Below are 24,808 nucleotides of genomic sequence, written 5' to 3' on the forward strand. Positions count from 1 at the left end.
ATAAGGTATATCCACCTGTTTATGGATCTTTAATTTGGGAATTTTGGAAATTTTATTTATTTTTCGAAAATTATAATAGATTTATAAATAAAATACAATAAAAATGAATCACCCCTATATAATAACATACATAGGTTACTTCTTACTTGTTTTACATATAAATTTTATTATACAGTTATTATAGATTTATAAAACAGTTAGTTAGGGTCAATAAATCTGGGATTTTCCGAAATTTTTATACATATTTTTTTTTTTTAATAAGACAAAATAATATATCTACCTAAAATTTAGTTTCAAATATTTTATTTTGATCTCACAGTTGGAACACTTAAACGTTTTTAAATTTTGTATTGTGTATTTTTTTTTTAAAGTGTTAAAGTTTTTCTAAATTTTATTTGTCTTTCGAAAATTATTTAATGTGAAGAAACGTTTGGGTTTTTTCGAATTAATTACTGGAAATATTCTCGTATGTATATATAACCTTTTTAAAAATTTTCTCTTAAGTACTATCGGTAATAGACTTTCCATTCAGAATTTAATGAAACTTGGCATAGTTGTCCATTATTATATCATAATTAACCAGTTAAATTTTTAGGGGCCTTCAGAGAACTGAAAAAAGATATTTTAACATTGATCCTTATGGGAAATCACAGATTTTATTTTATTTCACAAAACTGGACGTTCAAATTTTCAGTTCTCTGAAGGCCCCTAAAAATTTAACTGGTTAATTATGATATAATAATGGACAACTATGCCAAGTTTCATTAAATTATGAATGCAAAGTCCATTACCGATAGTACTATTTAAATAATTGGACCATGAAAATTTTGGATTTCTTTTCATTTTTTCACTAGAAGAAAGTGGTAGGTTCTCGAGAGATGAATCGATCTTTATAAAAAAATACATAAGAAAAAATTCCCTTGAATAAAAACTAGACAAATTTTAAAATTTCCAAAAATTGGCAGTAATACCTAATGTTTTTTTTTTTTTTTGAATTTTTAGTTCTCGCTTACACTTTTATCTATCTATAACTGAAGTTAATAAAATTATTACCGAATACTTATTATATTTCCCAAAACGCAGCCAATATCTTCAAAAATTTGCAAAATAAAAAAAAAGAAGCTTGAGAATAATATCTTTTTATCATCACGTTATAATTTAGAACTTATTAGGCACTAAATTCTCCACAAATTTTGTTTCAAAATTTTCGTTTTGATCTAATCGATCGAATTTTATCTTTAAGTAATACATGAAATGTATTATCGCTGTTAATTCATCAAAATTTAATATTTCAAAAATGTTATTTAAGGATTTATGATCATGATACCAAAATGTTTGATAAAAGGCTCAAAATTTTGTTATAGGTAGAATTTTACTTAAAGAATATTTGGTTAAAATTTCACATTAGGTATCCATGAAAATTTTTAAGAAAAAAATCATTGAAAATCGATATAAAAAATCATTGCTCTAATGGAGAAATCTAAAAAAAACGACATATTTTGAAAGTTTTTGATAATTTTCACTTACGTAACTAATGAAAAAAAATATTTTTTTTTTTTAAAATCAAGTGTCTTCATCCATATAAGGGATGTACGAGCAGGGTAGACTTACGATTGAAATTATTTTTATCTTATTTTCAACTTTGATGGTGAATTTTATTATAACTTCATGCGTGTAGACGAAAAATAAGAACAACAATTTTCGATATGTACCTTGGTTTTCGAAATATCGAATAATTAAAGAAAATTATCGACTTCTAGAGGCAATAGATTCGTAATTTTATCTTGTAGAGATATTCCACGACATTTCAAGAAATATAATAAATAAATTTTGATTATCTAAATTTTTATTAGGAAATATTGTACTTGTTCCTTGTAGTATGAGATCTAGTGAACCCTCCGAGTAACGGTATGTCTGTTAGGCTATAAATTCTCAGCGATGGGTCATTATTGGGACTAGAACGCTCTAATATAAGTGTGACGTATAAAAGTCACAGTCATTAAAACTTGTTTGGTATTAAATTTCAAAAGATTAATTCAAAGCAAAACAAATATAATAATGTCGCCTTTTTTAATTCAAAAGATTTTTTTTTTTTCACTGTTGTAAACAAATCACTTGAGTAATTAAAAAAAAAACCATTTGTCATTTATTTATGTTTTTTTGTAAGAAAAATCATAAACAAATCCAGGTTAATTACATCCAATGACCCTTAACATGTCTGTAAATATTATTTTTTTATTATTTTTCTAATATATTAATTATTGAATTTTTTTATTTTTTCAATTTAATTTTAAAATGGTTGCATCTGTTTTCAAAAGCGGTAATAAAATATATTAGATATTTTATGTAAAAAAAAAAATGTTTATGAAAAATTGACGTATAGTGATTAATACTTATAACCAGAAGGTCATAAATTAGTTTAAATAAATTTAATTAAGACGTTTTTTTTTAATTATTTTCTTTTTAGTTTCTTTAACCGATATTTGTGAAATTAAGTAATTTCTGATAGGTTTAGTTTTTCTCTCTTTACCAGATCAACTTAGCGCAAAAAAAGTTGATTTAGTAAAAGTTATCTTAGTACAAGGCTGCAAAGGTTCCTCAACCTTTTGTGTCTCGTAGACCATTTACCAATTTTTCATTACTTAGATAGACCACCGCCCCTCCAACTAATGGCTAATTAAGACAGCATGGGTTTATTTTTAACTAAGAACAAATTCAATCACTGTTCAGTTAATATTTTAAAAATTTCTGAATTTCAGCTAATTTTTTACAAGAATTAAAAAACTTCTTAAAAAAACAACTTCTATGAACTCGGAACTCCGTGTTAATAATCCGAACTTTAATTAAGTTAATCTCCCTAAGTCGAATTCCTAATTCGAGTTAGAGTTAGGGACACTTTACCTTTAGCAAGACAACTACCTTAATTTCAATGGAATTTTCTTCAGTAACAAATTTTTGTCCGAAAATAATAAACCTATAATGAAAATTCTATATCGCGCTGTGGGTTTTTTTGAATTTTCTTTCAAAAAAACCCAACTCCATTCTTATTCTTATTCTTATAGACAAGTGTTGTATATTTTGTTTTGTAAAAGAACTAACCACACCCCCACATTAAGGTACAGAGTATCCTAAAATTAAGGGCAAGAAGTAATTTTGATACAAAAAACAATTTTTTAATAAAAAGTTGTAAATTATTTATAAAATTTTGCAGCATAGGGTTACGTATAGAATAGCATATCCGGTAAAATTTATAGCATATCAGGTAAAATTCCAAGATTTTGATATGGCATATAGAATTTTTTTTGTCGAATTTTTCCTTGACAATTTTATATAAATGTAGCTGAATAATGATGATACAGATCTGAATTTCCTCTCTCAAGGATTGAGTGGCCGAGAATTGTTGTCAAAAACCTCAGACTTCAACCCAAAACTTCATAGGAAATCCAATAATGTTTAACTCTATGATTTGGACAGTTTATCATGGTCAAGGACGCCTAACTATGTTAAGTGGGGTCTCATTGATTTTGTATTGAAATTTTTTATATAAATGGGTCCAATCTGTTAAAATAGCTAAAATACTGAACTTGTTTTTTTCTTTTCAGTTTTTTAATTTATTTTTTTTTACTGTCACCACGCAAATGGACAAATATACAAATGTTGCGTTAATTTTAGGACACTCTTTTTAATCTCTCTCTTGGTATTTTGCATAAAAATATTATGTACGTGAACTTGTAAATAAAATTTTTGTTACCCCCAAAAGTGTGGGAACTTACCAACAACTATAGTAACTATATATACAGTACATATTCACGTATATATACAGTACATACACCCTTTCATAAGAAGTAAAGAATTTTTAAGGACATTTGTTTATACTTTTGTTGTAAATACTATATAATTACATATTTTTATTACACCTGATTTTTTTTATTATCCTTAGTTATATCCTAATTGTTAAGGATGTTCCGGTTTGCGTTTTTGAAAGTGTGAGAAAATTTTGTCCAAGATAGGTACAACACATAATAATTTTGTGATTTTTTTTTATTATTATTGATAAAAATTTTTATAGATTTTGGGTTTTTTCTCGTATATGTTTCTCATGGTTTGTCACGTTCAAAAATCATTAAGAAATTTTTACAAAAATCGTTATTCAAAGAAAATATATGAAGCATATTTGAATAATAATCGAAGGTGAAGCATAATATGCACGGTCCATTTCTTGTAAATTTCTACCAAACTTAAATATTTTATCTTCATATTACCAGAAATTTACGATTATGTTAAATCAATTTGGAGAAAATAAAATAAACAAATTCAAGAAAATTTCAACTTTTAAAATTTGTATGATTTTAAATTTGGTTAAAGCACAATTCTAGCTATATATATATACTTTATATGACGATAGGATTCGTATTTTCGGAGAAAATTGCTCTTCATGGACGATTTTGGAGGATATCTCAGAAATTATGCTTCCAACAGTTAAATAAACCCGATTTTTTAACTTTTTTGGTCAAAATTACCTTATTTACTGAGTTTTATCGAAATAGGGAACAAAAATTTTTTCTCGATTTTTTCGATTTTTTTCAAAGGGGTACCCCTTAAAAAAATTTGTAAAAAATCGAAAAAATTTTGTTGTCAACGATTTTGATATAACTCAGTACACAAGGTAATTTTGACCCAAAAAATTCAAAAATCAGGTTTATATGACGGTTGGATTCATATTTTCGGAGAAAATTGCTCTTCATGGACGATTTTGGAGGATATCTCAGAAATTATGCTTCCAACAGTTAAATAAACCCGATTTTTGAATTTTTTGGGTCAAAATTACCTTATATACTGAGTTTTATCGAAATAGGGAACAAAAATTTTTTCTCGATTTTTTCGATTTTTTTCAAAGGGGTACCCCTTAAAAAAATTGTAAAAAATCGAAAAAATTTTGTTGTCACCGATTTTGATATAACTCAGTACATAAGGTAATTATGACCCAACAAATTCAAAAATTGGGTTTATATGACGATAGGATTCGTATTTTCGGCGAAAATTGCTCTTAATGGACGATTTTGGAGGATATCTCAGAAATTATGCTTCCAACAATTAAATAAACCCGATTTTTGAACTTTTTGGGTCAAATAAAAAATATATACTGAGTTTTATTGAAATAGGAAAAAAAATTTTTTTCTCGATTTTTTCGATTTTTTTCAAAGGGGTACCCCTTAAAAAAATGTAAAAAATCGTTGGTTTCATTTGTCTGATTTGAAGTGCCTAAGTAAATAAAACAAACCTTTAAAACATTTTAGTTTTTTTTAAATATCAAAATTTTGATATATATCGGATATATATCAATAATATCCGATATTTTGATATTTATAATAAATATCGGATATTTTCGAACCCTGATATATATATATATATATATATATATATATATATATATATATATATATATATATATATATATATATCGTTATATTATTATAAATAATTCGTATGAGGTGGAAGCGCAAATAAGTGTGTTAAGCATATCCTTTCTTTGACAAATAAAATTATTCCCAATGCCTCCACCATAATCAAAGCATATTTATTGTATATATCAATAAAAAACCTTTTTTTTTTCCTTTTTTTTTTATCGAATGTGTCGAATTTTGTGGTAGCATAATAACTTTAAACGGTAGCCAAAGAAAACAACGTGAAAATGCGAAAATCGAAAAACTTGATAAATTCAATACTTTAGCTAAAGTTAAAACTTTTTTTATTTTTAATCCCCGACTTAAAAAAAAGGGGTTATAAGTATAACGTGTCTGTGTATCTATGTATTCTTTGTTCAAAAAGTATTTTGATCGTGAATAGACCAGAAAAGAGGTCTGATTATCTTCAAATTTCGTTTAAGTATGGAGCTTTAAGTCGGCCAATCGCAAGGGCATCTTAATATTTGTAACACCCTGCAGTTTTATATGCAATGTATACCATTATTATTATTACTTACTTATAATAAATAATAAGTATATGTTGTGTTATTATTTAGAAATATATATTGATTATAATAATATTATAATTATAATAATTATCCGTAAAGTTTATATTTGCAAGCATGCGCTTCGCATTTATAAATAATAATATTTTATCAACATTTTTAAATACTTAATATAGTTTGCGTGACATAAGTTATTATAAATATTATTATTATACAATATTTTACATACAATGTAACTACATTTTATTACAATTTATTACAACTGATTTTTTTTTTTTTTATTTTAAAAAATATTACAATAAAAACTATATGTTGTAACATAAAATGTAATAATAGCAAAAACAATTGTGAAAATAAATAATTGACTGATTTAATTGTTTAAATACCATGTAAAGAAAGCCAAATCAATTATGGCACCATTTATTTGATTTTCGAAAGTATTTCATTCATCCAAGTTTTCCGTTTTACGAGAATGTCCAACAAGACCACTAAGTAAAGCCACCTGCAAATTTTCAACTCAATATTTTATACTTTTGAAAAAAATGGATAGTAAAGTTTTGTCCTAATTTGCGGCCTCGTGGGGTCGTAAAGAGTGATGATTAAGAAAAATTGTTTCAAACAAAATTTGTAAATTTTTTTTATTTAAACTTTTGTTCTATCTCTAATGGTTTACAAGATGGGTTCTATGGGTCCAAGACCTAATTGACCTATGTTGCTCATTTATGAATTCAAACTCACTATTTACGTCTTGATCACGCTATATAAATTTCAGCTTGATATCTCTTTTCAATGATTTTAAGCGTTTTAAACTTGGGACTAAACTTAGTATACCTTGATATATATTTCATATATACAGGGTATAAAAAGAAAATATACTAAAACAAATGACGTATAAATACATTTAGTTTCATAAATAATTGAGCACTAAGGAGGTATTTAAAAGGGTGGGATCGATACAAATGCCTCTTTACTACAACAAGTATGGAAGCCAACTTTTTAACTAATTAAGGTATTGCAATTTTGTTCAATTCGTTCCTCCTATTTTGATAAAAACCTCATTGTAGACTAATTTTGATCCAGCAAATGATACGGTCGATCAAAAACCGATAAAACTTCTGGTTCTCGAGATACCAATGCTCCAGATCTCTAATTCGAAATCCACTTAATAACTATGCCATAGAATAAAATTATATTAATAGGTAATTAGCTCTAATCGTATTATGTAAGATAACTAAAATTAATTAGTTTCTTTATTTATTTAAATATATCTTAATTTTATGTATACAATATTTTAATGCATTACTAATCAGTAGCAAATAAGAAGCCTGCCATTTTCTAAATAAATAGGTAATACGTGACTGCAATGATTGAATGCGCTTTTAAAAAGAAAAATTAGATTAGCAAATTAAAAACTTTACAATTTACAAAGTAAGTAGACATTGTGATTTATTGTAGATCATACCAGAACTACAGACTCTTTTCCATATGATTTCCAATTCCCCGACTCATAAAGGAGGCTAGTTCCCCACACTCAGAATATGAGAAAAAATGCATGACAGAAACGACCTCCTTGATACCAGAAAAAATATGGTTCCGAGTTATAATCTACAAAGTCACACTAACACTTTCAGGTTTTTGGAAGCTTGTTTAAGTCATTCTCTTAGAGCTTTGAGGAGAAACAAAATCTCTAAATAGTAATGCAAATTTTTGTAAAAATTAATACAATATACGACGATATAGTAACGATACACTTCTTTATTAATATAATTGTATGGATGGACGTACAAGTCTATGGTTAGTATATATGTTTTACATTGAAAATTTAAATAATGTGGTTTTGGGCTATAATTTAATCTACAAAGCCACACTGATCTCAGGTTTTTGGAAGTTTGTTTAAGTCATTTTCCTACAATTTTGATGGGAGGCTAGAGACCATCAGTACCACTAGAGGAATTGGAAATCATTTAGACGGCAACGTTGTATTTAATTCATTGAATTTCACACATATTGTGATTTTCAAGAAGCGAACATAAAATTTTCTCCAAAAGAATTTGAAGAATTTCGTGATAAGAGTAAATAAGAATAATTGTTATTGCTATATGTATACCCAACGTAAAATTTGGGTGGTAGTATACACTAGTAATTTTATTTAACGCCATTTTAAAAATTCTACTGTCCTAAACACGTCCAATACACATTTTTATATTCATCTAACAAGTGTTATTTTCTATTATAAGCTATATCCTGTTCTATGTGTCTAATGTTTATTTTTTTTAAAACTAAAAATACGTGTATTTTTGTTGTTTGTGTAATTTATACCCAAAATATTTTTTCTTTTTTTTTTTTGGAAATTTTAAGGTAATTTCTTGATTATTTTTTTGTAAATCACAGCAAAAAAAAAGAGAAGGTATCAATAACTTTTGATTGGTAAATCGTGACTCTTTGAATACATTATTTTCAACAATAAAAACATATACATATAGAAAAAAAATATTTTGGTCGAACGCTCACGGGCAACCTATTCTCGGATTATCGTTTACATATATTAATTATATGTATATATTGTACCTACCCTTAATTTACATTCGGGTGGGTTTTTGCTTTCTTCCCCTCGTTATTTATGCCAAACAATTGGGTAGGTATCATATGAAATCGATAAATTTGAAAGCATAGATCCAATTTTTGATTTTTTTTTTTTAAATCAAACCGATAAAGTGTAAACGTAGGACTCACACAAAGCTCTGTACTTATAAATCATCGTCAGTATCTTATAGCCCTTTTATCTTATATCCGATACATTTGCCTCGAGCCTCGAGCGGTATAGTTACGTCACTGATTGCTATATTAAAAGTCAAAATTTTTGAAAAAGAATTAAAAAAGAAAAATTAGTGATATATGTTATTTTACTTTTGTCTGCCATTAAATAAAGCACTAATTAATTTTAAATTCATTTTTCAATTTCTATGTAATTCATTTAAAAATAAATTTTAACTATCAGTTCTAACTTCCCAAGAAGGACATTTCGGTAATGCTACGATCCACTATATGCCCGTCCATGGTTTTACATAAATAATAATTTTGTCGAAATAGCTTTTGGACGATTCAATATTCAAAACATTTTCTTGAAAGCTTTCATTATAGTCTGAGGGACAGCATTCTTTTTATTAAATGATTAATACATACTTGAAACTTTGTGAGTGACTTCCGTTTTGGCGAGTCTAACTTTCTCTCTACGACTTTTCCGAAAGTGCATAGTTCACTTTTGCTGAATTGTTTAATAATTATTAATGTTATCAAGTAGTCATAGTGTCCGACAAATTCCCTGCTGCGTTTTTTCACACCGATACCTTAAATATGACCTGACGAAAAAAATCGTAGAAAGAAAATTTGGTAGCCTCGCCAAAAAAGAAATCACTGACGAAGTTTCAAAGAGTTCTGCCCCGCGGACTATTACCTATAGTAAAAAAAATCTTCTAATCTCTAAATTCCAAGCTGCATATTATTTTCAAGTAACGCATGTATTTACGAGGGAACTACCATAAAATTCATTGATTCTTGGACCATATACCCTACTTTTTTTTGTAAGCAGTAGTGTCCATACTAATAAAAGTGCACGCGTTACCCTATTATCCCATACTGAGCATACCAACGTTTCTCCCATATATAAACTCACAGTTTTAAATATAAAATGAATAAGATAACTCATTAAAACTGAACAAAAAATAATAATTAATTGTCTATTAAACATATAAAAAAAAGTCAAATTTTAAACTCAAAAAAAGAAAACCACATGCCCTTTTTCATATCAAAAATAGAGTAATAATACATATACAGACACGTGATCTCATTAACTATTGTTATAATAATTTACCCCCTAAACTACATATCTATTAACATTAACTATCACAGTAGGTATAGATAGACCAATAGCAATGACATAAACGTCATGGTACTAACTTTTTAACCGACTTCAAACAAAAAAGGAGGAGGTTATCAATTCGACTGTATTTTTTTTATGTGTGTTACCTCAGAACTTTTGACTGGGTGAACCGATTTTGATGATTCATTATTTATTTGAAAGCTGGTGCTTCCCTTGGTGGTCAAATTTCCTTTTGGTCCAGTTTTGACAAGGGCATCCATGATGAAATCATAAAAGTCTTTTGCATTAAGTATGCATGACAAGAGGACGAATAGCTCAATATCACGCCAACCGATTTTGATGTTTCTATTTTTAGTGACAAAAAGAAAACCGACTTACAAAGAAAAACTTTTCCAAAACAAATTAATATGCACTAAAAAGTAAAAAATAGCGATAATATAATGTAGTTAAAATTATTGTTATTTTTGGAGTCGGTGTCAGCCAAGCTAATGTAGAAAACTGTTCTGTCAGAGTTGTTTCCTTGGCTGACACCGACTCCAAAAATAACAATAATTTTAACTACATTATATTATCGTTATTTTTTTACTTTTTACTGCATATTAATTTGTTCTGGAAAAGTTTTTCTTTTGAAGTCGGTCTTCTTTTTGTTAAAAGTTTTTATTTATTGTACTTGTACTTGTTGGATATTATTATTCATAATGACACGTGACTAGGTAAACGTGTAATTGTAAAGTCATCATCAACATCCAAAAAAATTAAAAATAAAATTTTATAAAAAATATTTATTTTTTTTATTTTAAAACAAAATAAACTGTGTGTTTTTATTTTTAATAAGCATGAGTATAAACTGTTAACTTAATGGTTCTATGGGAGATCTTGATTTGTTTTACCCTGTATATATGTCATACATATCAAGGTATACTAAGTTTAGTCCCAAGTTTGTAACGCTTCAAAATATTGATGCCAAAATTTTGGTATACTTGTTCATAAAATCTTCTAATTAATCCATCTTCGGATATCTGTCCGTCTGTCCATCTGTGGACACGATAACTCAAAAACGAGTCCGAGAACATAATAACTGAGGACGTAAAAAGAGAGGTCGAGTTTGTCAATGAGCAACATTGAGTCTTGGGTCTGTATGACCCAAGCATTAATATTTTTAAGCATTACAAACTTGGAACTAAACTTAGTATACCTTGGTATATTTCTTATACATGGTATAAAAATTACTTTAAAAACACACGGAGGATAAATAATGCCTTTATAAATCAGTTGGTGCTTTTTGAAAATTTAGTCATAGTAAACTAAGTTTTGAACTTTTTCTAATGATTTAGAATTATTTTTTTCGTCAATTTATAAATTATCAAAATAATAATTAAAATTTTTAATAATAATTAATAAAACTATACCTGAAGTTAAAATCGTTGCCATATTTCTTTCTTATAATATCAAATAAAAAATAATAATCCACTAAACTCAATATATAAATAATTAAATTACAAATAATTTCTTTTTTATTAAGTTTAAAAGTTCAATATATTTCATAGTCATAATAAACTAATATGTTATTGTTATTATTATTGTTTAAATAAATATTTTATTATTAATTATTTTTTTTTTATAATTTGATTTATGTTTACATATTAAATATTTTACATAAATATATTATTTAATTATTTAATACTTATTTAACACTTTAACAGTTTTTTCTCTCTGGTTGTTTATTTTTATTTTTTTTAAATAATATTATTTTTAATAATATAGTATGTTTTCACTAATAACTGCACTGAGGCGAAGGAATTAAGCTGAGGAGAGCAAACAAGAGTTATATGTTATTAATTTTTTTGTTTATAAAAATATATATGTTTTATTTTTATAATAATGTAATTTGATTCTGAATGCTGTGTAAGATTTAAATGTACCTATATATATATACTTATAATATATTTATAATATTTTAAATTTTATAAATATTTAAGAAAAAAAATAATCAAAGAAGATTATTATATGTGGGTGATTTTTATGAAAAAATATTTATAAAAATAATATTTTATAATTATTATTTTTTCATAAATAAACGGAGCATTTGTGGGAAAAAATACTCGCCAATTTATTAACAAAATATCGACAATACAAGTAATCTAATTTTTTGGTAGGTTAGGTTATATTGGCTGTCCACGAAGGACACACTTAGGCTATATAGCCCATTGTGATACCATATATGTGTTTTACCACCTTTCAACTGATAATTTCATTTATCAGCTCAGAGGCTGTGTGTACCTCCTTCATGCATACCATACACTACACCAGCCCATCACTATTAATTAAATTAATTTTGTTGCGACGGCGGGAATCGAACCGCTGACGGCATTGGATGCGCCTTAATCGGCAACCGGAAAGTGGATCAAATGTGACTTGCAAGTTTTGATTACAGACAGACAACGGGACAGGTGAAACTAAATAATAGCTTGTAAAATAAATTATTTTGAATTTTGTAAACTTTTGGGAAAACGAAATTTGATAATAATTACGATTTTTTTTTTAATTTAAGTCCCTACATTGTACATTTTTGATTTTTGAGATTAAAATACTAAAAATACTATATATTACGCCAGACTTTGTTGATTTTATAATTTTAAAAAGAGTAAATTTTTCTGGAAATATAATTGGTTTTTACATCAATTTTAATCTTTATTAAACTTGCGTATTTCAAACTCAGACTTTGTTGATTTTATAATTTTAAAAAGAGTAAATTTTTCTGGAAATATAATTGGTTTTTACATCAATTTTAATCTTTATTAAACTTGCGTATTTCAAACTTTACAAAATTATTGTTTATTAATGTTTAGGGTATTTATTTATAATAAATATCTTTATTTTATAAAAATATGTGTTGCACAAAAATCAAAAGCGTCAAACTAAAATAAATTCCCCTTAAAGCGTTTTAGATGCTTCAAGAAAATTTATTTTATAAAATGTTAAAACTTTTTTTGTTTTTTAACTTTATTCTAATTTGTTAAGAAAATTGTTTTAACACTGAAGCATTTCTTTAGAAACAAAAAAAAATATAATTACGGAAATAAAACGTTAACTAAATATATTATTTTTTTAAATATTTTTATTTTTATTTTCTCAAGGCAGATTTTTTAGTAAAGACGGAAAACAAAGAAAAAAAATAAGATTCAGATTTTCTTTTTTATTTGAAGGATTTTTTCGAATATTAATATATAAAAAAAAACTGTTATTTTAGTTAATTTTAGTAAGTAAAGTTAAATTTTATTAATAATTGTTTTTCTTAATTATAAACAAAATAAAATATTAAAGTTTATATTATTCTAAATCGAAGAAATCATCTTAAGGTATTTCGATATCAAAAAAAATGAAAATGGTCCAAAAAAATTTTGTATATCAATTAATCATCCTTTTATACGTCTTTTATGAAAAATTCATATCGATTCTCAGTACGGTTTAGGAGAAATTAAGTATCAAAATCAGTAATTTTATCCAAAAAAAAGTTTTTCATTTTTATACACAGTTCTTAAATTTGTTATGATTTTAAAGCTTAAAACTTGAATAATATTGATTAAAGTTTTTTAATAAAAATGATAAAACATTTTTAAAAAAACACTTATTGACTAAAAAATCAACATTTAATTCGACTTCTTCATATATAACCCCACCTTTTAAAAAGGGCTTTTTTAAATAATTAAATTCTCATAAACTATACTTGAAATCGACTTGAAATTTATACAGAAGGCGTATTAAATACTCATTAATTAACACACAAAATTTCAGTTTTTTTGGTAACGCTTTCTTTTTGGTATCGAAACACCTTGATGGTATCGAAACACCACGAAAGTATGATTGGCTTCAAAATTTAGGAAGTACCATTTATTTTTCATTTGATATTAATAATTATTTAGATTGTTTCATAAAATCACATATTTTTATACCATTTTATAATAATTTTAATTTTTTTTTTCACATTTTAATAACTAAGTAGTCATGTTCAGCAACAAAAAAAATCACCAAAAAAATGTTCTTTTTAATTAAAAACTGCACTTAAAAACAATAAACTTTTTTTAAATAAACACAACAATAAAATGTTCGACTTGATTTCAGCTGCATAATTTGTTAATAACAATTGCATTTATAATTAAACAAATGTCATTAGTAAAATAAATCTGCATAAAAGAATCAAGAAAAAAACCTTCATCACATCTTAAATAAAAATGCTGATTATATAAAATATATATATATTTTATAACAATAATATGATAACATTAATTTATTATAATTTATATTTTTTTCTTTTTTGTTTAAATAAATTTTACACCCGTTTCTAAGATGATCACATGATACATTGACAACCATGCTTTGTGAGCTGGATGGTTGCCTGCACTGTTAATTAAAAATTATATTTAATTATTGTTTTTGTAAAAAATTGAAGGTCTCTTTATCATAACTTTTTAATTTATTATAAATAAAAAAAATATATATAACAAACAATGTTGCTAATATTTTTATAAATATTTAATTGTTTATAAATGTTAACACGATTAGTTTTTTTACCGTGGATGTATGATTATTTTTATATTATTTTTTTTAAAATAATAACAATTTTTCTTTTATTTAGGATGTTGTAGCGAGAAAATCAATTTGATCAACTACACGAAAAAATATATTTAATTTATTTAAAATTTTTATTTCCAAATATACAAAAATAAACAAAAGTATAAACAACGCCCATATTGCAGTTTTTTTTTATAAATAATGGCAAATAATAAAAAATTGTCAAAATTAAATAGATTGTTTAGGAAAAATCCTAACTAATATTATAAAGAGAACAAGTGAAAGTGAACCAATTTTGATTTCCGGTTAAGAGAGATTCATGGGACCTTGGGAAAGGGCTTAGTGTCCTTTTGCCACGAAAATAAAAACTTGAAGAAGTGAAACAGGATATGAAATTTTCTATAGGGAAGCAATCATTTCTCTTGTTAAGGTTAGGTTATTCACAGCATTATCTATATTCTATATCAAAACTCCCCGAAAATAGAAAAAACCATCCTTTCATTTCTATTCACGCCAGAAAGATGGGTTTTTTTGGGTTCCATTCATTCCGACGGGTAATAAAGTCAATAAATAGAAAACTATTAAGATATATATCACAACTCATCGAAAATAAAAAACAGACCCCAATTGTTTCTATATATACTAAACAGATGGGATTTATTTGCTTCCACTGTGAGATTCCATCACCTAACCTCCCCCCCCACACAGAAAATCAATGAATTACATTACTAGGGAAAATTGGTTAGAGTATATATCATGTGGTAAAGTCCGGGGTACGAAAATTTAGCTGGCGAAGCCGGACTAGATCGATATTAAATTATATAAATACACTTTTCTGTTAAAATGCAATGTTGTGTAAAAATTTCAATTTATGGACTACTTTTCCGGTTTTTCGGCCACAAATGGCAGGGCAATGATAGCAACAGCTACCTATGACGTATTAAGATGGTGTTTCATTACAGATATGATTTCAAGATATACTGTTATACGTTTTTTAATTAAATAATGAACACAATATAAAATTTCAAAGTTTACGCAACTAGTCTCTTAGGGGACTTGTTTGATTCAGACTCATTATTATTTTTACTTTAATTTATATTTTCTTTTTTTTTAAATATTGTTAAACTAACAAAGGAAGGCCCTTAATGTCTTTGACTTGCAATGAACCTGTTTGTTCATTAAGGTAAAATTTGTTTATTAAAGCAAAAACAAACAGCGAAATAATTTTTAGTTTGTGTATTATGAATTTATTTAATTACGTCATTCTACGCTTAATAATATTAAGTAAAAAGAGTTTGGATGTACAGAATGGTAAAGCCTCTTCCAAACTCCCGCGAGGTAGCACAAAGTCGGATGAGATCATGCTTATAATTTTAGTCATGCTTTTAATTCAAAATATGTAAATGTCATAGTAACTGTCAAATTAAAATTATTGGAAATTAAATATTACTTAATTTTCAATTTAAGCATATATACTATCCATAGACTTACATGTCCATCCATACAATTATATTAATAAGGTAGTGTGTCGTTACATAACTCCCTGAAATCAAAACTCATGCATGGAGCAAATACACTACTACTTAAGAATTCTCAGTAGGTTTTTTTCACATAAATTTTCATCGCGTCAATATGAAATGGTTTAATTCTGTGTTGAATGAAATATTTAATTTACCATACAGCCTATTTTTGGAATTTGAAATTATAGTGATACATTCAAATTCAGTAAATTCGAACCAGTGATATTTATGCTATTTCATCAAAACAGATGCAATCACTGGGACTTTGTTTAGTGTTAATAGTGTAAAAAAACTTTAAGAGATATTTTTAAAGGAAATCTAAAAATGGTACGATTTAAGCTATTGTTTAATATAGCCAGCTCTCCACTACTTTTCAGTTGATATTAATAATAATGCAAATTTTCTTTGTTTTTCTAAATTATAACACTTAAGTTAATTATAGCAAGCACAAAGTTGAGAATGCTGCATATTTCCACTTCATAATCAATAGAAACTTAAAATTGGCAAGACGAGGTTGTAGACATACTATATTATGCACAAACATAGGTTTAGGACGTTCCCATAAAATCACATTTTCTTAGGATCACCTTTAAATCGTGTATATACGTTATCATAAATGTCCTTTGTAAAGAGGTAAATCTTTTAATATCCCTTACGGTGTTAAATTTATAGATTTATGGTGTTAAAGTTTGCGTTTTTAACATATATATTATTTCTTAATTAAAAAAACTAATATTCATTAGTTAAAAACATCGTAAATATTTTCCTATAAAGAAAATTATAACTAGCGGTGTTCGTTTTTCCATAAAATACATTTAAAGTGATGAAATTGCAGGCATTTATGTTTTATTTCTTCTATTAGGCATCAATATTTCAAAAACTATGGTATATATCAAAAAAATTTATTCTCAATTTTCCCAAGTTCTAACAGAATTTATAAATAAATTTCGAACTTCTTTCACAACCTCAACAAATAATTTACCAGTTTCATTTTTTTTGTTGCTGGAGTGTACATATAAGTATACTGAATTATATCACATATGTATATAATAAGTTTTATCGTAAATGATTCCCTTATTTACAAAAAGTTTTTCTGAAGGATTATATTTATAGTGCTATAACATCAAATCATATTAGTTTTTATTGTATCACATCAAAAATGGAGACATTTTGTATTTATTTCATAAAGAACAGAAAATATACAATTTTTGGGTATAATTTTTAATAACGCTAAATCTTACAAGTTGATATTGTAATGGATAATCGCAGAGACGAGATTGTAACGTTAGTGGCGATACATGTGGGAAAATTCTTTAAGGTATTAAAACAATGGTTCACCTTCTATTTCCATAAATTTATGCTAAAGCACGCCAAGAAAACGAACCCTTCATGTGACAAGATTCCAATCAAGCATAGTATGTGAACAATTCGAGCAATTGAACCACCTGGCACTGAATAACACAGTCAGTCATACCAGGTTACTCTGGCGTTAAACGAAATAATGCAGCGGACTCGTTATCACGAGGAGAGTCGTCTCAAACATATTTCATCTGAGCCTGTTATTCTCATAGTAAGATGTTCCGTAATTTATCGAATCAAAGAATATCTGCGACTCACCTTGATTATTAGGACCAAGCTGTGCATAACCACAGCTAAGACATTAACTATTCCGGTGGAGCTCACTAGAACACAATTGAGAATTGTAGCGGGACTTTTGGATATGAGATTATCCTACCTGCAGTGTGTCAGTTATAGAATGTCTTAATCCTTGTTAAAGTACGTCTTTCAAACGTGAATATATAACGAAAACAAATTTGAAATATTTTTCTCAACGAATTCGTCAATATACACTCCTCTATTTATATTAAATAGAAAATTAGGATTATTCTTCATAAAATAAAGTACCAATACTAAGATATACATAATATTGTTATTTGTAATATTGATAATAATAATAATGATTTCAATAATAATCATTTTTATTGGTATAACAATTACATTTTATTGTTATTGCTGTTCAACAATATGACTTTAGTATAGTGTGAATATTATATGAATTATTATTATTTAATATCGATATGTATATGATCTATTGATTATTGATTATATTATTGTAATTTATTATTAAAAATTATAATAATTTTATTTATAAATCTTTTCCGTATTTCATATCATACCCGTTTCTAACGTAACATCTAAGTGTAACTTAGTTCTAAGAAAAACGTCAATGGTAAAATTTTTATTAAATCATTCATGCATCAAATTATATTTATTGTTTTAGTTATATAAAATGAGAAGAAAAAGTTACCCGAAAATAGCATTTCCAAATGTAAATTTTCATAAAATGCTGATTGGATTCGTTTATACTAAAATTTTCGTTTGTCCACTCTCTAATTGAAAGTTAAGGCACGATTAAAAATTTTCATTAAATGAATATGTAATTCGTTTGACAACGATTTGTCCACGTTTGTTCATCGAAAATCTTTGTTTGGCTAGTCTTAATGCGAATTTTCACAAAATGCTGACACTTTTTAGTTCAGCTAGCTACAAAAGCGTGTTGTTTATTAATATACTGGAATGTTATCTGCGCTTCCACCATCAATGTTTGTATAATTAATCGTTAATCCTGAAAATCCTGACCAGGATAATCGGGCAAGCTTATTAAATGTCATCGGTCCTTGGCTTTTGAAACGGTTGAAAATCACGTTCAAAGATTCCGTAATACAGATATATAACAAGCTAAAAAAAGCGTGTTGAAAAGCCGGTCGACTTTTTCCAGTTTAGTCCCCGCCTGTCAAACGCATAATAAGGAACATAGCTAAAAAATATTATTTTATTTTTAGAAAACTACAATTTTGAAATTTTTCTTTTCGATGTTTTAAACCATCTTCCAGAAATTCTGTTTAAGTTTTCAGTTTATTGACGCCAAGATGTTACAATATATACCTACTTTAATTTACCATAATTAAAATTATGGTACTAAGATCCCTAAAATAATCTAATCTAATCAATGCAAATACATACCTACTAAAAACAGATTTTGAACCTAAACGAATTAAAAGGTATTCCCAAACACATTGCTACTGGCTAACATCAAGCACAAAACAAATACGCTATTGTTCTCTTCAAAATTCTGAGTTGAAAAAGTTTTTGTAAGAAATTATGAGTTTTGTTAGTTTTTATAAGCCTTTTTTGAATTGTGTTAGTCTTAAAAACAAAGTGTCGATGTGTACCTAATTTTACAATTCATTTTGTTTTATACGAATTAGATACTCTCTGAAATGGCCAAACTTTTCAATTTACAAACAATTAACCTTCAACTCCGTATTACAGTCAAGATTTTTGATTCCTTATTTATCTATTTATTTGTTTAGAAAAACAAATTATTCACTTTTCTAGAGGAACATGTATTTTATTTACGCATCTATGATTCAGTGTTGACAATTTCTAACCTTTCACGCGCGCACCCTTTTATAATCTCACCCCTGTAGTCCTTACTTTGTCTTATGGATAATCCACATCTGATGGTTACACGTTAAAAAGAAAAACAAACTTTCCACTGAAAAAGCCTTCTATATTACGATTTACAATGACATTAATTGTATCACAAAACGTAGCACTTTATTCATAAATCCTCCACGCGGATAAGCGGTTTGAGTTTTTTGTTCACAGTTTACATTTAGTATTCACGTTTCAAAGAAGTATTATTATTTTGGGACTCATTCTCAAAGTAGGTAATCAATAAACTTTCACAAAAATTTGTAAAAATTTGGGAATTTTTTCAAATTAGTCAAAATAATAAATTCTTTTTCAAAAATAATTTAGGCATATTAGATACGTTTTCGTTTAACATATACAACAATCAAAATCAAACGATAAAACGTGAAAGAATTTCACTAAAGTTATGACTCGAGAGACACGTTTTTAAGGGGATGTTTTTATTACATAACAAATTGTTATGCATTTAGAGACAAAAATAACACACCTTTGGTGGATGATTTGTTTTTCTCTTCAACATATTATATGCTTTTTGAACATATTTATTATTGAAATAATATTATTATTTTTATTAATATTATTATGGGGGATGAATATTTTAAATGGTACAACTAATAATAAATAAAATCTACTATACCTATTATGCCCTTTTTGTTGTGAAATAAAATATAAATAATAATACATTAGAAAATCAAATTTTAACACGTATTTTAATCATTTAATATACTTATATTTTATTCTATATCCTTGCTACGATTCGTAAAGATAATATTACCAAATAATAATCATTAGACCTTTAATAGCCTATATATTATACCAGCGGTTTCCCACCCGCTTCGCTGGGCAACTTCAATTTTAAATATAAAGACTATTGTGTTATTCGCATTGTGCATGGGCTTTATTTTAGGCGTCTCCATGGTAACGACACACTACTTTGTTAATATATTGTATGGTTAAGTCTATGGATGGTATATCTGTCTGTATATCTGGATAGCAGGGAATTTTTCGAACACCATGACCACTTGATAACATTAATAATTTATATTTAGATTTCTTCACTGCGCCACCACCATATTTCTATTTCGTATAACATTGATTTTCTATTGTTCGTCAGAACCGAAGTTAAATTTTAATTTTCATCTCGAGTAAGTGAGTGAGAAAGACAAATGACTGTATTTGTCCTTCTCACATGAATGGTTTTCCGGTTTAACCTGGAGTAAGTGAGACCTGGATAAGTGAGAAAACTCTATAAGTGAGAGTAATATCCAAGACCCGTCATTTTAAGCTCCCAAAACCTTTATTAGCGATAAACAGAAACCTCTGTAAGAGAGAGTTGTTTTTCCCTCGTGAACCTCCATAAGTGAGACTGCTACTTAACTATATCTCTATAAGCGACAGTCGAGCTTTATTTATTTATATTATTCAGGAGGAACTATAACTACTCATATTACATATTTACTACATTCGTACTTGCTGTGACTTGTTATTGCTGTATACCTCTGTAACAGAGAAACGCTACTCATGTACAGGTAGTGAGAAACCTCAATAAGCGAGAATCAGATTGTGCTCCCTTGAACTCTCGCTTTTCCAGGTTTGACTGTAAATAATACACACTTCCAGTCAAATAAAAGCTTCCAGATCATGTATGGCCCTTTACAATATCCAAACAGGTGGCAATTTTACATATTACATTAAACTTTCCCATTCCTAGTCCGTTTCAGTGAATTAAATAAAATAACAACAAAAACAATATATCAAGTTGTTAAATTCTAAGAACATAAAAAAAACAAAACATAACAAAAACATCCATCTTCTTGAATCCATCAACAACATTCAAACTGCAGTTGTTAAATTCTCAACATTACAAAAAATACTTACAATATTAAATCAGATGGACGGTACAAATGAGTATTATTTCATATATATTGTTCTTAAAATGCGAATTCTTTTTAAAACAAGTAGAAACAAACAATTGACAGAATTAATTGTTAAAATACCATGGAATATTTTTTACATTTAAACTTTTGTTATATCTCTAACGGTTTACAAGACGGGTCCTACGAACTCAAGACCCAATTGACCTATGTTGCTCATTTATGAACTCGACCTCACTTTTTACGTCCTGAACACGCTATAAATATTTCAGCTTGATATTTTTCTTCGTTTTTGAGTTATCGTGTTCACAGAAGACCGAAAATGGACTAATTAGCTGATTCTATGAACACCTATACCAAAATTTTGTTGGTATAGCATCAATATTACTAAGGCGTTACAAACTTGGGGCTAAACTTAATATACTATGTATATTTTCATATATACAAGGTATAAAATCCAAACATATATACCTATTGCAGTATAATATGTTACCTTTACCTCTGTAAGGTATTCGCGTTGTGTTTTGTTTGGTTTATTAGAGTAACAAATTCATTTGATGTGGGAAATAATATATTTCTTATAGCTGTTCCATCAATACTTACTTTATGTATATGTGTCTTTATAGATTAGTATGAGACAGTTTAAATATTTAAAATTATCTAGAACCACCTCTCAATTTATGAAGAATGGAAAATGCATGAATTGTAGGTACATTCAATTAAAAATATAGGCAATAAAACGCGAGAATTTACGATCAGAGTATATAAAGTCTAATTCCAAATTTATAACACTTAAAATAATGATTCTACAAACAAAATTTTGGTATAGGTGTTCATAGAATCAACTAATCCATTTTCGGTTTTCCGCCCGTCCGTCCGTCCGTCTGTGAACACGATAGCTCAAAAACGAAAAAAATATCAAGCTGAAATTTTTACAACGCACTCAGGACATAAAGAGTGAGGTCAAGTTCGTAAATGGGCAACATGGGACCTTTGAGTCTTTTAAACTGTTTAGAGGAAGAACAAAAGTTTAAATGTAAAAATTGTTTCATATAAAACAGTAAACAACTTTTGTTTGAAACATTTTTTTCGCGTGAGGGTCACTTAGGGAAAAAGTTTAGTTTGAATTTTCTCACAAACTATAAAATGATTGTGAATTGAAAATTTTTAGGGTAGTTTCATTAATTTTAATTTCACACTAAACCCATCCGATCGCTAGAATTATGAATTCAATAGAATTTTATCATTTGACTACCTTTTCTCGAATAGAACAAGAGGGGCATACAAAGTTAGAAAATAAAGATTCAAGATTACTCAAACAAATGAAATCAGCCAGACATCCAGGAACACCTGTGATCCAAGTCACCCTCCCAAGTGGAAGGGTTGATCGAATAAAAACAACGGGCTAATACGTGGCTATAAACAATACTGGCACGAAAATAATTTTTTTTTGGTAATTTTTATGAAACTTGATAGCTTTTGCTTCCAAAATTTTTCCAGCTTTATGAGTGTGCTTAGAACGCTCTTGGAATAGCGAAAAGGAAATCGAATATTAAGTATCTACCTAAAATTTCCTAAATAGCAGTGCAGTTTCATACTGAACCATATATATTCACAATAAAGGTGTGAATATTTTTCTTGTCATTTTTTTTTTTGAAATAAATTTTTTTAGTGTGAATGGTCATTCTTGGATGTAGATGACTAGGTCACACTCATAAAGTCACAACACACGGTGTGTATAAATACCTATATTTATATTTTATTGACAGGACAGACAAAACTGTGAACAACATTTTGTACACTGAAGAAGAAGAAATGATATGCGAGCGAATAAAATAAAAATACATATGTATATTAATAATATCCATTTCATATTTTGTTGTATTTTTTGTAAATACTGTTTGGCTCATGAAAAAGGGCCACGATTTACTGAAAAACATTTGTTTGCATAGTTTGTAGTCGGGTTTAGTCACCTGCCAGTTTTTCTAAACGAAAATGTACTTGAAAGAAAAACTTTGCTTGAACAAACCTAAAACCTTAGTGATCAATCCATGAATCGTACAGGCAAAAACCGACTGAAAAGTTTTATCCAAAATTGTTTTTTCGCATGTCGTTTGGGGAATCTAGACACTTTTCGAAAAAAAATTCCAGTAAAAGTGGTTTATTTTTCTATAAAGACCATTATTTGTTCAAAACGAATAAGAAAACGCGCAAAAAGCTCTGCTATATAGTTTCCCATAGGGTCTTATAGTATTAGGTTAGGTTAGGTTATGTAATATTGACTGTCCACGAAGGACACACTTAGGCTATAGAGCCCCTTGTGATACCATATGTGTTTTACCACCTTTCCGCTGATAATTTCATTTATCTGCTCCTCAATTTCAGAGGCTGAGTGCACCTCCTTCATGCATATACCATACACTACACCAGCCCATCACAACTATTAATTAAATTAATTTTGTTGCGACGGCGGGAATCGAACCCGGACGGAATTGGTTACGCCTTAATCAACTGAGCTAATAGGGCGACCAACTTAAGTAGACACTCTGTATACGTCGTACACAAATAACTAAATAAATTTAATTTAAAAAATTGAACACTTTTAACACATTAAATATAAATATTTCATGGTAATTTGTAAGCATTTTGTTACAGTAATTTTTATTTTCAATACATCTTTCTTCATTTTAGTTTCATGTTATGCAATTGAATGAAGTAAACGTTCAATTAAAAACGTGGACAAGACACTGAACTTTTTTGTTAATGAATAAAACAATCAGTTTCCTTTGACTTAGAACGTAAGTAAAACTTCCTACAAAAATATGTGTTAAGACTTGCTGTACGTTCAATAAATGGCAAGATATGAATTTTTTCATGATGGGTCGAGGTAAAAATGAAAACTTTGATGAGGAAGACCTTCCTATTAAAGTAGTCCGACTGTTGTTTAGTCAACTGTGTAGTCAACTAGACAATTTGCATGACTCAAGTTTTTAAGTTTTCTTTTTGGAAAGGGCCGTAAAGTAATGTTTGTTTTTGCATAAACAGAGTCTGCGATAAATTTTCTAAATGATGAAAACTTTTTTGAAGCTCAATCACCGATTAATTTTTGTTCAGTTAACATTATTGTATAAGTTCTTCCATAATGTACTGTGTTAAAAACCACAATTTTAAAATTAAATAATTCCAAATAACAACCATTTTTTCGATATCGAAAGTAAAAGAAAATAATTGATTGTTTTGACTCACCCAATTGTAGATACAAATTCACCCCCTGAATATAATCCTGGTAACGTCAATGAAGCCATGGCTTAAATTTTAATTTTCTTTAATACCAAACTTAGCTTTATCAATCCTCAAAAATGACCGACAAAGAACTTTAATTATAGAATTGTATCGATGCATATATAATTGTATGGATTGTATTTATGACTTATATTGAAAATTTAATATTATTGTCTTACAAATTTAAATAAATAATTATGATAATTTACAT

General features: G+C 27.3%; 1 protein-coding gene across 1 annotated transcript in view; it reads right to left on the reverse strand.

Annotated features, from left to right (window-relative positions):
- LOC123300604 (protein single-minded) overlaps positions 1–11,396 on the reverse strand; it is a 34,552-nt gene extending 23,156 nt beyond the window's left edge. The window contains exon 1 of the mRNA XM_044883201.1: positions 11,261–11,396. Within this exon, the coding sequence (XP_044739136.1) occupies positions 11,261–11,282 (22 nt within the window). The 5' untranslated portion in view covers positions 11,283–11,396. The remainder of the gene's footprint in view (positions 1–11,260) is intronic.
- Positions 11,397–24,808: the final 13,412 nt, after the last annotated feature.

This window comes from Chrysoperla carnea, chromosome 5 (assembly GCF_905475395.1).
Source record: "Chrysoperla carnea chromosome 5, inChrCarn1.1, whole genome shotgun sequence".
Classification (NCBI taxonomy): Eukaryota; Metazoa; Arthropoda; class Insecta; order Neuroptera; family Chrysopidae; genus Chrysoperla; species Chrysoperla carnea.